General features: G+C 46.9%; 1 protein-coding gene across 4 annotated transcripts in view; it reads left to right on the top strand.

Annotated features, from left to right (window-relative positions):
* ARL13B (ARF like GTPase 13B) overlaps positions 1 to 13825 on the top strand; it is an 81624-nt gene that overhangs the window by 2587 nt on the left and 65212 nt on the right. For all 4 annotated transcript variants that reach the window (XM_073584425.1, XM_073584424.1, XM_073584422.1 and 1 more), the window contains exons 2-4: positions 4778 to 4967; positions 6206 to 6276; positions 13123 to 13372. In XM_073584425.1, the coding sequence (XP_073440526.1) occupies positions 4906 to 4967; positions 6206 to 6276; positions 13123 to 13372 (383 nt within the window). In that variant the 5' untranslated portion in view covers positions 4778 to 4905. The remainder of the gene's footprint in view (positions 1 to 4777; positions 4968 to 6205; positions 6277 to 13122; positions 13373 to 13825) is intronic.

Genomic DNA, 13825 nt, shown 5'->3' with positions numbered 1-13825 from the left:
GGGCACTGGGGGGTGAATGTGAGAGGATGGGGGTATTGTGGGGGGCAACAGGGCACTGGGGGGTGAATGTGAGAGGATGGGGTATTGTGGGGGGCGACAGGGCACTGGGGGGATGAATGTGAGAAGATGGGGGTATTGAGGTGGTTGAGGGGCGACGGCACTGGGGGGGTGAATGTGAGAGGATGGGGGTATTGTGGGGGGCGACAGGGCACTGGGGGGATGAATGTGAGAAGATGGGGGTATTGAGGTGGTTGAGGGGCGACGGCACTGGGGGGGTGAATGTGAGAGGATGGGGGTATTGTGGGGGGCAACAGGGCACTGGGGGATGAATGTGAGAAGATGGGGGTATTGTGGGGGGTGAGGTGGGTGAGGGGCGACGGCACTGGGGGGGTGAATGTGAGAGGATGGGGTATTGTGGGGGCGACAGGACACTGGGGGTGAATGTGAGAGGATGGGGGTATTGTGAGGGCTGAGGTGGGTGAGGGGCGACAGGGCACTGGGGGGTGAATGTGAGAGGATGGGGGTATTGTGAGAGGCGACAGGGCACTGGGGGTGAATGTGAGAGGATGGGGGTATTGTGAGGGCTGAGGTGGGTGAGGGGCGGCAGGGCACTGGGGGGTGAATGTGAGAAGATGGGGGTATCGTGGGGGTTGAGGTGGGTGAGGGGCGACAGGGCACTGGGGGGTGAATGTGAGAGGATGGGGGTATTGTGAGGGGCGACAGGGCACTGGGGGGTGAATGTGAGAGGATGGGGGTATTGTGAGGGGCGACAGGGCACTGAGGGGTGAATGTGAGAGGATGGGGGTATTGTGAGGGGCGACAGGGCACTGAGGGGTGAATGTGAGAGGATGGGGGTATTGTGAGGGGCGACAGGGCACTGGGGGGTGAATGTGAGAGGATGGGGGTATTGTGAGGGCTGAGGTGGGTGAGGGGCTACAGGGCACTGGGGGGCTGATTATTATATTGTTCTAAAAAATAGAAAACAACAAAGCACTCAACAGATTAGCTTGTGGATGGTGCTCATGTAGGGTATCCAACTCGTAATATAAGCAAAAATAAACTTGGCACTCACATTGGTGAAAAAAGAGAAAATTTCATTTGTTTTGCATCCAGACATCTCGATGCAAAATAAATGGAATTTTCTCTCTTTTCACCAATTTGAGTGCCAAGTTTATTTTTGCTTATTATACTGTTTTGTTAGATTATATTCACGCTATTACACGTAATAGTTGCTCTCTGGGGGGCTGGAGATGGGGAGGTCAGGGGGCTTTTGATACTTACCAGTTGGGTCTTTTACGAGTATTAGTATAGCAAGCCCCCACATAGTAACCATGAGCTGCATCATATTTAAAGGGAATCTGTCACCCCATGGATGTGTATTACCTATTAATATGGGCATACAGGTAATTGAAATGTTACACTAGTCCTACCTGTCTGCCTCATTTACGGTCTTGTTGAGAAATGTTATATTCTGTCTTTATGCTTATGATTTCTTCCAGACTCCGGGACGTGCGGTGCCTGGAAGAAATCCCTGCCTCCTGTCTTCATCGTAATACTTACTCCCTTCCATCAGTGCCAGTTATGTCCCCGAAATCCTGCACCCCCTCAGAAACACACCTAATTCTCCCTTCTATGGGCGCTGCATTCAGGGATCTTCTGCTCTTGCGGCTTCAACTCCAGTGACCTCTGGTGTGCGCGCTGATAAGGTGCTCTCCCCACTTCCTCCCTGCATAGTCATCACCATGTAAATATGGTTCCTAGCGATGACTATGCAGGGAAGAAGTGGGGAGAGCATCTTATTGGCGCGCACACACCGGAGGTCACAGTGGCTCGCCTGCACAGAAGTTCTTTGAATGCAGCGCCCACAGAAGGGAGAGGATGAGGGATGTATTCCTGAGGGAGTGCAGGGTGCAGGATTCCGGGGCTGTAACTGATGCTGATGGGAGAGAGGTAGTGTTACAAGAACCACACGCCCCGGAGTCTGGAAGAAATCATTAACATAAAGAAAGAATATAAGATTTCTCAGCAACAAGACCACTAATATGAGGCAGACAAGTAGGACTAGTGTAACATTTCTATTACCTGTATGCTCATATTAATAGGTTATACATGTCCCGGAGGGTGACAGATTCCCTTTAAAGCACCACTTCAGCATGTTTTTTTATTTCACCGCTGGAGTGGTGCCATTTAAATCCAAGACCTCTACCGACTGTCTGCTACTCACCTTCCTGCGTTTTCATCTGTTTTCGCCGCCGCTCAGCTCCATCTCCTGCAGATTGTGACCTGTCCGCTGGTCCAGTCTTTCATGGAGTGGCGCAGAGGTCTCTAATCAATGTGAGTCTATGAAAACCCCAGTTAGGTCTTGTTCTCGCCTCTTTCTGTCTTAGGCTACTTGCACACTTGCGTTATCAGTCGCAGCACTCGGCCGCCGCTGAGTTCCGCCCCTGGCCGTGCGTCTTCCGGTCAGCTCCTCCTATGGTCGCATGATGCTTCATGCGATCAGCGAACCCTATATTTAGCGTTGGGTATGCTGTCATGATTTTGCCGGCGCTTGCGCCCTTTTGGCGCTGCGCCGAGCGCACAAAAACACACTGTGTTGCATTTTTGTGTGCTCGGCGCAGCGCCGACAAAATCATATCAGTGCACGGCCTGTGTACCCAACGCTAAATATAGGGTACGCTGATCACATGCAACGTCATGCGACCATAGGAGGAGCTGACCGGAGGGGGTGCAGCTGGGGGTGGAGCTTAGCGGCGGCCGAGCGCTGCGACCGATAACGCTAGTGTGAAAGTAGCCTTAGACTTCCACTGAGCGCTTGTGACGTAGCTTCTAATTTCTGGCCAGTCGGAAGCTGCGCTCACAAGATGGACCCGCTGGACTGGAGCGGTGCCAAAAAACTGTTTGGTTTCTCTCATTAGAAGAGAATTGAGAGAAGCCGAAAGAGTCATGACGTGACCGCCTGCTCGAACCTGTGATAATAAATGTTAAGTGGGCACTGAAGAAGCATTATTGTTATAGGGGCACTCAGTGTTGTGACCATCAAAGTTGCATATGAGGTATTATTACTTTTTAGGGACAAAATGTGGAGGGCACTAGCACAGGGCATTAATGTTTTTTAGGGTGGAATTTTACTAGCTATAGAGCGCAAAGAAGGCACTATTACTATGTAAGGGGCACAGTGGTGGCATTATTACTATGTAAGGGGCACAGTGGTGGCATTATTACTATGTAAGGGGCACAGTGGTGGCACTATTACTATGTAAGGGACACAGTGGTGGCATTATTACTATGTAAGGGGCACAGTGGTGGCATTGTTACTATGTAAGGGGCACAGTGGTGGCATTATTACTATGCAAGGGGCACAGTGGTGGCATTATTACTATGCAAGGGGCACAGTGGTGGCATTATTACTATGTAAGGGGCACAGTGGTGGCATTGTTACTTTTTAAGGGGCACACTGTTACTTTGTAAGGGGCACAGTGGTGGCATTGTTACTATGTAAGGGGCACAGTGGTGGCATTGTTACTATGTAAGGGGCACAGTGGTGGCATTGTTACTATGTAAGGGGCACAGTGGTGGCATTGTTACTATGTAAGGGGCACAGTGGTGGCATTGTTACTTTGTAAGGGGCACAGTGGTGGCATTGTTACTTTGTAAGGGGCACAGTGGTGGCATTATTACTTTGTAAGGGGCACAGTGGTGGCATTGTTACTTTGTAAGGGGCACAGTGGTGGCATTGTTACTTTGTAAGGGGCACAGTGGTGGCATTGTTACTTTGTAAGGGGCACAGTGGTGGCATTATTACTTTGTAAGGGGCACAGTGGTGGCACTGTTACTATACAAGGGGCACAGTGGTGGCCTATTATGTGGGGTGGTAAGATGAGCCGTTATTGTACCACACAGCAGGTGCTGTAGGACACATATATGGCAGCAGCGGCTCAGTATTGGGGTATTAGCAGGATGAGTAGTTTGCTCAGGTTTGGCATAGATATGGACGGTGCAGTAAATATGAAAAGTCAGATGTGTTGTAATCTTTGCAGACGAGTCCTGGTTGGAAAAGTTGTCTTATCGGTCTGGGCCAGATAGAAACGACTGCGAAAGTCCACCAGAAAGAACGTCAGCTGTTAGTCACCATCTATAACTATGCTGTGATCTCTTATAATTTCTGCAGGACTGATATCTACTACGATATGGTCCCCATATAGTAATATCAGTGGTCGTTCTTGTATATAGATTTATTTTCAATCACAGCACGGTCATCTGCTAATGTTCCCCTATACTCACAATTAGGGTGCACCACCGTAGTCGTAGTCAGGATTACCTGGCTAGTGGCCCACTCGTACTTTTCACCCCCCCCAAGCTGAAACCCTAGCTACGCCTCTGTGCTGTATATAATAATGTCATCTGTCTGTCACATGTCAGTGATGCTGCTATGTGATGGCTCCATAGGAACCTGCGGCCCTCAGATACAATGTAGCCTAGAGCAGAAGAGCTTGGTGTTTCCTGCACCATTATTCATGTCTTCCTTCAGGATCTTTGCTTTCTTCCATTGTGTGATGGTTACACAGGGGCATAGAGGACCTGCAATACCAGGCATCACCTGTAGACAGGAGGGGCACTGTGTCTGACAAATGATATCTGTGTGAACTCGGGCTGATCTCCATTCTCCCCACTAGATATCGCAGTCGACTGCAAATATTGAGGGTTTCATGCTATAAGTAAACCGTCATACTGTATCCGGATATCATTTTATTTTACGCTCTGTTCTTTTTTTCAGGACTGGACTCCTTTTTGGAGAAGCCAATGAAGAGGAGGAAGTTAGTGGGCGCCTTAGAGCGGCCATGATGGTGAAGCCTTCCTAGCGCTCCCACAGCATCACGGACTGTCCTCCGCTTTGTATCTCCCATGTTTAGCCTAATGGCAAATTGCTGTAGGAATTGGTTTAAGCGATGGCGTCAGCCGGTGAGGTGAGTTGTAGACACACGGCTGATCTGGAAATGCAGATTAGTGCACCAGCTGTGGATCTTATATGACAACTCTGCGCTCAGCCTTAAAGGGGTTTTCCACTGCTAGGACAGCCCCGATAAAAATAAAAAAGCCTGTTCTCTCCTCCCATTCCGGCTCCGTTCCCGCAGTGTAGGCACCCACTCTCACCGAGGCTGTGATGTGGTGTTGTGACGCGTGATGCCGGCACCCAGTCAGCGCTGGCGTCACTGTCTTCACAAATTGAACAAGAAGAGGAGGCCAAGACTCAGCCGCAGCCCAGATTTCCTCTTTACCTTCAGTTTGTCTGAAGGTGAAGACTGTGACGCCAGCGCTGACTGGGTGCCGGCATCACGCGTCACAACACCGCATCACAGCCCCAGGCAGTCCTGATACCGAGAGTGCCAACTCCGCTGGAATAGAGGCTGCATGGGAGGTGAGTATAAGCTTTATTTTATAGTGACCAAACATTTAGTTTAAAGAAGGGGTTGTCATAGTAGTGGACAACCCCTTTAAATATGTCCACTTAGACATGGACCCGTAGAAGCACAGAACTGCTGTCGTCCGACAGGATTGTTCACCTGCTCACTCCCCTGTCTCCTGCACACTGCACCATGCACTTTATTGAGATGTCGATATCATGTAATATAGATTAAAGGAATTCAACAAGAAAGACCATGTGAGTGCTCCATTTCTTTTCTTCATGTCTGTGATATATACACTGTGTGTGTGTGTGTGTATATATAGGTCAGGTTTTAAGGATTTCCTTAGTATCGACAGGTGGTGCAATTATTGCCTGTGCAGGTGAGCAGATCTCACCTGTGCAATTTTAAGGGAAATCCTGAAGACATGACCTGTTGGTGGCTCTTGAGGACTGGACTTTGGGAATACTGACATAGTGTCACACAAGCTACCTTGTCATTGATTCTGTAAGGACCCGGTGGGTTGTGCTCCTGGGGCAGTCACCTTGGGGGCAGAGAGGTCTCAGTCACATCCACTTACTGGTGCCCAAAAGCCACTCGGTCTCAGAAGATATGGGTATTATAAATGGCGCAATAGATGAGGCTCGTATTACAGGTTTTCCACATTTAATAGGTGGGCACAGAATGACTGCTTTTTTTTTTTTTTTTTTTGCTCAGAAATGTTATTTTATGTAAAAAAAAAAAAATGATGTGAAGGGTATTTGTGTGTCATTTATCCATTTTCTTTTCCTTCTCTATAGAAAAGTGACTCTGGTTATGGTGGGTTTGGATAATGCTGGCAAAACTGCAACTGTGAAAGGCATCCAAGGAGGTAAGTCATGGGATATAAGCGGCCCACAAAATACACTACCTTAACCCCTTAATGATCAGCAATACGCCTTGACCTGAGAAATAAGAGAATAGCATCCCTTAATGTCTCTCATAATTGTGCACTTTGGAATTCTCGCTCAGTGTGTAACAAACTCTCCTTCATCCATGACTACTTCCTTTCTAATTCTCTTAACCTCTTGGCTCTTACTGAAACCTGGATCCAGCAGTCAGACACTACCGCTGCTGCTGCTCTTTCATACGGGGGGCTACACTTCTCTCATACCCCAAGATCAGACAATAGAGCAGGTGGAGGCGTTGGTCTGCTCCTATCACCAAAATGTACATTTCAGGTTATCCCTCAACTACCCTCACTAGTCTTCCCTTCTTTTGAGGTCCATGCCGTCAGACTCTACACCCCCTTCTCCATGCGAGTGGCGGTGGTATATCGTCCTCCCGGCCCCTCCCATCAGTTCCTGGATCATTTTGCCACTTGGCTTCCACATTTTCTCTCCTGTGACGTCCCTACCCTCATCATGGGAGATTTCAACATCCCCATTGCTCTTCCCCTCTCACCATCTGCTACTCACCTTTTATCTCTAACCTCCTCATTTGGCCTTTCGCAGCTTACTAATTCTCCAACGCATGAAGACGGAAACTCCCTCGACTTGGTCTTCTCTCGGCTTCGTGCAGTGGATGATTTTGCAAACTCCCCTCTCCCGCTCTCTGACCACAATCTTCTTTCATTCTCTATCAAGAACTGCCAGGCTGCTCAGGTCACCCCCACTGTCCATATTTATAGAAACATACAGGCCATTAACACCCAGAAACTTATGAAGAACTTGCAGCCTTCATTGGCCCCATCTCCTCCCTCTCATGTCCTGATTCTGCATTGAAGCATTACAATGAAACACTTCAAAGTGCCCTGGATGAATTTGCACCCCCTATAAATAGAACACCACAACGCAGACGGCGACAACCCTGGCACACGGTGCAAACACGTTTCCTGCAGCGGTGCTCCAGGTGCGCCGAACGTCTGTGGAGAAAATCCAATCTACACGAAGATTTCATCCATTTTAAGTTTATGCTTAGAACATACAACACTGCCCTTCACCTCTCCAAACAAGCCTATTTCAACACCCTCATCACCTCACTGTCCAATAACCCAAAACGTCTCTTTGACACTTTTCATTCTCTACTCAACCCAAGAGTACAGGCCCCAACCACGGAGCTCCGAGCTGACGATCTGGCCAATTACTTCAAAGAAAAAATTGACCAGATTCGACAGGAAATTATCTCCCAATCACCTCATACCATGCACTGTCCTCCCTCCCCCACTGCATCTAGCTCACTCTCTGATTTTGAACCAGTCACAGAAGAAGAAGTAAGCAGGCTCCTTGCATCTTCTCGCCCCACCACTTGCACCAGTGACCCATTTCCGTCACATCTCCTCCAGTCCCTTTCCCCTGCTGTCACCCCTCACCTAACTAAAATATTTAACCTCTCTCTCTCTTCTGGTATTTTTCCCTCATTTAAGCGTGCCATCATACATCCACTACTTAAAAAACCATCCCTCGACCAAAACTGTGCCGCTAACTATAGACCTGTCTCTAATCTTCCCTTCATCTCTAAACTCCTGGAACGCCTGGTCCACTCCCGTCTTATCCGCTATCTCTCAGAAAACTCTGTTCTCGACCCTCTCCAATCCGGTTTCTGCTCTTTACACTCCACTGAAACTGCCCTCACTAAAGTCTCTAATGATCTGCTAACAGCTAAATCAAATGGTCATTACTCCATGCTAATTCTCTTGGATCTATCTGCAGCATTCGACACTGTGGATCATCAGCTCCCCCTCACTATGCTCCGTTCCGTTGGCCTCAAGGACACTGTTCTCTCATGGTTCTCCTCCTATCTCTCCGACCGCTCCTTTACTGTATCTTTTGCCGGTTCCTCCTCCTCTCACCTTCCCCTTACTGTTGGGGTCCCTCAAGGATCGGTTCTAGGCCCCCTCCTCTTCTCCTTGTACACTGTCCCTATTGGTCAAACAATCAGTAGATTTGGTTTCCAGTACCATCTCTATGCTGATGACACCCAATTATACGCTTCTTCTCCTGACATCACGCCAGCCTTTCTAGAAAACACCGGTGATTGTCTAAATGCTGTGTCTAATATCAGGTCCTCACTATATCTGAAACTGAACCTGTCGAAAGACTGAACTCCTGGTGTTTCCTCCCTCTACTAATGTACCTATACCCGACATTGCCATTTCTGTGTGTGGTTCCACTATTACTCCCCAGCAACAGGCCCGCTGTCTTGGGGTCATACTTGATTCCGAGATTTCCTTTGCCCCCCACATTCGATCACTGGCTCGCTCTTGTCATCTGCACCTCAAAAACATTTCTAGAATTCGACCTTTTCTTACTTTTGACTCTGCAAAAACTCTTACTGTTTCTCTTATTCATTCTCGTCTGGACTATTGTAACTCTCTTCTAATCGTTCTCCCTCTTACCAAACTCTCCCCTCTCCAATCTGTCTTGAATGCTGCAGCCAGGATGATATTCCTCACCAATCGTTACACCGATGCCTCTACCTTGTGCCAGTCATTACACTGGCTACCCATCCACTCCAGAATTCAGTATAAACTTATTACCCTCACCCACAAAGCCCTCCATAGCTCAGCGCCACCTTACATCTCCTCCCTTGTTTCAGTATACCACCCTACCCGCGCCCTCCGTTCTGCTGATGACCTGAGGTTAGCATTCTCAATAGTCAGAACCTCCCACTCCCGTCTCCAAGACTTTACACGTGCCGCTCCAATTCTTTGGAATGCACTTCCCAGGTCAAAACGATTAGTCCCCAATCCCCACAATTTTAAGATTTTAAGCGTGCCCTGAAAACGCATTTATTCAGACTGGCCTATCGCCTCAACACATTAACCTAATCTATCCCTGTGTGACACAGCCAAAAGTTTTACCATAACCAGGTTCCCCGCATCATGTTCCCACATGCTTTATGCATCCATTAGCCCTCTGTGTCTGTACTGTTACACACTTAACATTATGGCTGGTCCATACAATCAGGGCAACTGTTACCACCCACCTTTCATGTCTACCTCTTTCCTCATAGACTGTAAGCTTGCAAGCAGGGCCCTCATTCCTCTTGGTATTTGTTATGATCTATGTGATTATTGTTATGCTGTAATGTCTATTGTCTGTACAAATCCCCTCTGAAATGTAAAGTGCTGCGGAATATGTCGGCGCTATAAAAATAAAATTTATTATTATTGGATGAAAATGCTGCAGCTGTCCGGTATAGCCAACACCCTGCTGCATCAGCCTTGATTATTGTCGGCACCTACTAGATGCTGCTGTCAGTGGCATGTAGATGGTTAACAGAGTGTGGGGGGGCCTTTTCTTCAACCCCATCGACACCCTGAGATCATGATCACGTGGTCCTGACGTTTGGTATGGGAATTCACCGCCGAATAATAGAATTAGAGTCTACCGGCTATAAGGACCTGTCCAGATGTTAGCAACATTTAGGTAGTACAAATATAATCTTTCATTCATGTCATTCACTATTTATTTATTCCTGAAAAGTGCCTGAAGGGTTAACAAATACACTGAGCGGTGCTGTTTTCCAAAGTGATATCACTTTTTGGGGGGTTCCAATACATAGGTTCCACAAAGTCACTTGAAAATGGAATAGGTGCCTAAAAAGAAAAAAAAAAAAAAGTTGTCAATTTTGTTTTGAAAAAAAAATGAAAAATTAATGTTTTTTTAGCATTCTAACATAATTAAATGACATTTGTCAATGGTGATAATGTAAGGTAGACAGAAGGTAAATGCTATTTTATGTGCAATTACTATTTTCAAAGTTTTAAAACTGCAACTTTTTTTTGTCAAATTTCTGATGTTTTCTTAAATAATCGTCAAATATAGCAACCTAAATTTACCACTGTCGTAAAGTATAATATGTAATGAATAAAAACATTGCATGCACAGAAGAAATGACACCGGACACAGAGTCAGATGTATGCTCCTCTCTTGATTAGAGTAGGCTTAGAACTCGTTCATTGGTACAGATACAGTATCTTATGTAGTAGAAAGCGATAAGGCGGAGATTGTGCATGGCTTGCAAGCTACGCACTATGTCCGTGATTGGCTGATTCTTTATATGGTCTTGTGTGTTGCATCAGCTTCCTCCCGGATCCATCTTGCATAACAGGGTGGTGTCCCAGATGCAGGCGCCATCTTATGCTTAAAGGGAATCTGTCACCCTGTTTTTGGCCTATCAGCTGCCGGCATTGACATCAGGGGCTTATCTACAACATTTTGTAATGCTGTAGATAAGCCCCCGATGTAACCTGAAAGATGATAAAAGCACGTTAGATTATACTCGCCGGATGGGGCGGTCCAGTCCGATGGGTTTCGCCGTCCGGTCTGGCGCCTCCCATCTTCATACGATGCCGTCCTCTTCTTCCCTTCCTGTAGTGGCGTAGGCGCACTGCTCTGCCCTGTTGAGGGCAGCCAGAATACTGCAGTGCGCAGGCGCCAGACTTCTCCCGACACCTGCGCTGGAGCCACAACAGGAAGGGAAGAAGAGGACGACATCGTATGAAGATGGGAGGCGCCGGACCTGACGGTGACACCCATCGGACCGGACCGCCCCATCCGACGAGTATAAAATCTAACGTGCTTTTCTTATCTTTCAGGTTACATCGGGGGCTTATCTACAGCATTACAGAATGCTGTAGATAAGCCCCTGATGTCAATGCCGGCAGCTGATAGTGGAAAAAGGGGTGACAGATTCCCTTTAAGCGAGCTTATGTAAGGTCAATAATTGATTTCATCAGCCATACTCTCCTTCACACCCCCAGTGATCCTGAGAGCAGAACTCTAGATCCCAAGAACAGCTGTCGGATGGCAAAGAAGTGCAGAATTACACTTGCTGCTGCTAATCTGTCCTATGTGGGTTGGTGGTTTTCCCTGAGAACAGGGTATGTCATCCCAAGCCTTTCTGGAAATCTGTGCGTGCACCGTCTAGTTCTGGCCTAGGCACCAAGGAACATAAACCATGCTTAACCACACACACACACATATCGGGACTAAACAGAAACAATCATTTACACATAGGTTGTATTTTCTCCTCATGACACATTTCTAACAAGTAGGTGGAGATTAGTGAAAGCCGTGGGGCCATGGACCGTTCAACTGATCTACAATAATTTATGCCAGAAAGTGGCGCTCCTGATGTGCAGGACACTGCTGGAGTAGATCTGCTCTTCTGGCACATGCACAGAGATGCGCTGAATTTGTGGCTGCGAGCTGCCACCTCTTAATAAATGAGAAACATCTCATACTAGTGGGGATTTTTCTTTCTTTTTTTTTTTTATTAAAGGGAACCTGTCACCAGTTGTCTAGTGTCAACTAAAACTATGACCTTAATCAGTGGTTATTTAACCCCTTCACTCCCCCCTGCATAACCTACAAAAAACATTTTGGATTTTCTCCCACGCTGTATGTTAAGCCTGTCGGTTTGGTCCGGTGGGCATGGATTCTGCGGTCTCCATCCCTCCTCTCGGCTACTGATAGCCATCCTCCTGCTATAATTGATGTTGAAGACTCCTGCGGCATCATCATAGCCGGGTGAAATCTCGAAAGTTTTGAAACGGGGCAGTCAGAGGGTTATATAACCATTGATGGACTGCAGCACAGGTGCTGATTAAGGTCATAGTTTTAGTTGACACAGGACAAAACTGGTGACCGGTTCCCTTTAAGGGTGTTGTCCGGTCTTCTGATAAGTCTTAATCACTCTGTGACTGAAAAAGTGTGAATCCTTACAGCCTGTGCATCGCTCGCTGTCAAGATTTTCCAGTATTGCTGGTGAGAGCAGGCAGTCAAGTGACTGCAAGTACGTGATTTGCTTACATCCGGTCACATTCTGACTAGTCGTGCAGTGTCTCATTCACTTATCTTGAACGTGCTGTAAGGAGCCAGTAGTCTGTAGATGCATAGAGTGACTGGACTTTTATCCGAAGACCCCAGTGTCCTCACCTCCTTAACTTTTGACAGCTGATTTGCACCTGATTTTTAGCAATATTAGGCTGCTAGAAGCATCTTGATCCACAATGCGACCATAACCTGTCTCACAGCTCGCCACATCCCCGGAGCTGCAAGTGCCATGCTTTTATTGGATTGTCAGTAAAGCTTCACAGTATCTACGTACGTTTCTTTTTTTTTTTTTCTGATGGACAAGGACACTACTAGAGTAGAGCAAAGCAAGAAGGTGACCAAAAAGAGAGGTTTCCTTTACCTTATAGCTTTTATATGTAGGGTCTGCTGCGGTCCCTTGTAGTAAGGTCTGGGTCTGGCGTATTCTTGCTATTTTCACCCGAACTCCAACAAAGTGGGGATAGCTGTAGCGTGTGAGACGTGGCGGTCCCTGCTTGTCAAATTCATGACGAGAGGCGGCATTCAATATGCCGCAAATCTTACTCCAGCAGAAACTGGAGTAAGATTTGTGGTGAGGTGCACATAGTGGTACATGCCGTTATGCGCCTCTTAATGAATCAGGAGAGTTTGCTCCAGAACGCCCCCTCGTCAATGAATGATGGGTGACTCTCCCCATTTTTATGTAGTAGTTAATGTTACAGAAGAGCTTAAAACATTTTGTTACTGTAGTGACAGCGGCCATGGAAGTGTTAAGTATTTTTTTGGAATGACATTTAAAGTCCAGCAGGAGACCTTGTTCTTTCAACAAAACCTGCAGCTAGATAAAATGTACCACATACTCATGTTGTTCCTGGAACATGGCGCCTGCATTCCTGACCATTGCTCTTTTGTTACAGAATCTCCACAAGATGTGGCCCCGACGGTGGGCTTCTCCAAAGCAGATATTCGACAGGGCAGATTTGACATCACAATGTTTGATCTCGGCGGTGGCAAGCAGATCCGTGGCATTTGGAAAAACTATTATGCCGAGTCCTATGGAGTGGTGTTTGTTATTGATTCCAGTGATGTCGACAGGATGGAAGAAACAAAGGAGACTGTGGCGGAGGTTCTCCGACATCCCAAGATTGCAGGGAAGCCAGTATTAGTGTGAGTAAAGCATCTGTTTATGGTGTCTAATTCCTTTATCTTCTGGAATTTTTGTAGTAGATAATTACTATCTGCGGTAAAAAAATTTTCCTGCACGAAACATGCACACAAAGATTTTCCAAGACCTTAAAAAAATCTAAAAATACAATAAGGCGCCAACTTCACTAAGGTACTATTCACCAAGAACTCTGATGTTTATCACCTTAAGTCTCAAAATTTCTGCGCAACTTTGAAGATGCTCAAAATTATTTCTACTTTTGTCATTTTCATGCTAATTCTGGCCAGTTACGACAATATCCGTGTAGCAAGGGCAGCCAAGGAGTGGCCAACGCCTCACCCCCTGTCAAATTAATGAAGGGTTACACCACTTTAATGGTGTAACTTAAGACATTTACTGCATCCCCTGACATTTCTACCAGAGGCACACAGCTGTAAGATGCTCCTGATTTATTA

This window comes from Dendrobates tinctorius, unplaced genomic scaffold (assembly GCF_039654945.1).
Source record: "Dendrobates tinctorius isolate UK_male_01 unplaced genomic scaffold, ASM3965494v1 ptg000084l, whole genome shotgun sequence".
Classification (NCBI taxonomy): Eukaryota; Metazoa; Chordata; class Amphibia; order Anura; family Dendrobatidae; genus Dendrobates; species Dendrobates tinctorius.
This window is presented reverse-complemented; position numbering and strand designations above follow the sequence as displayed.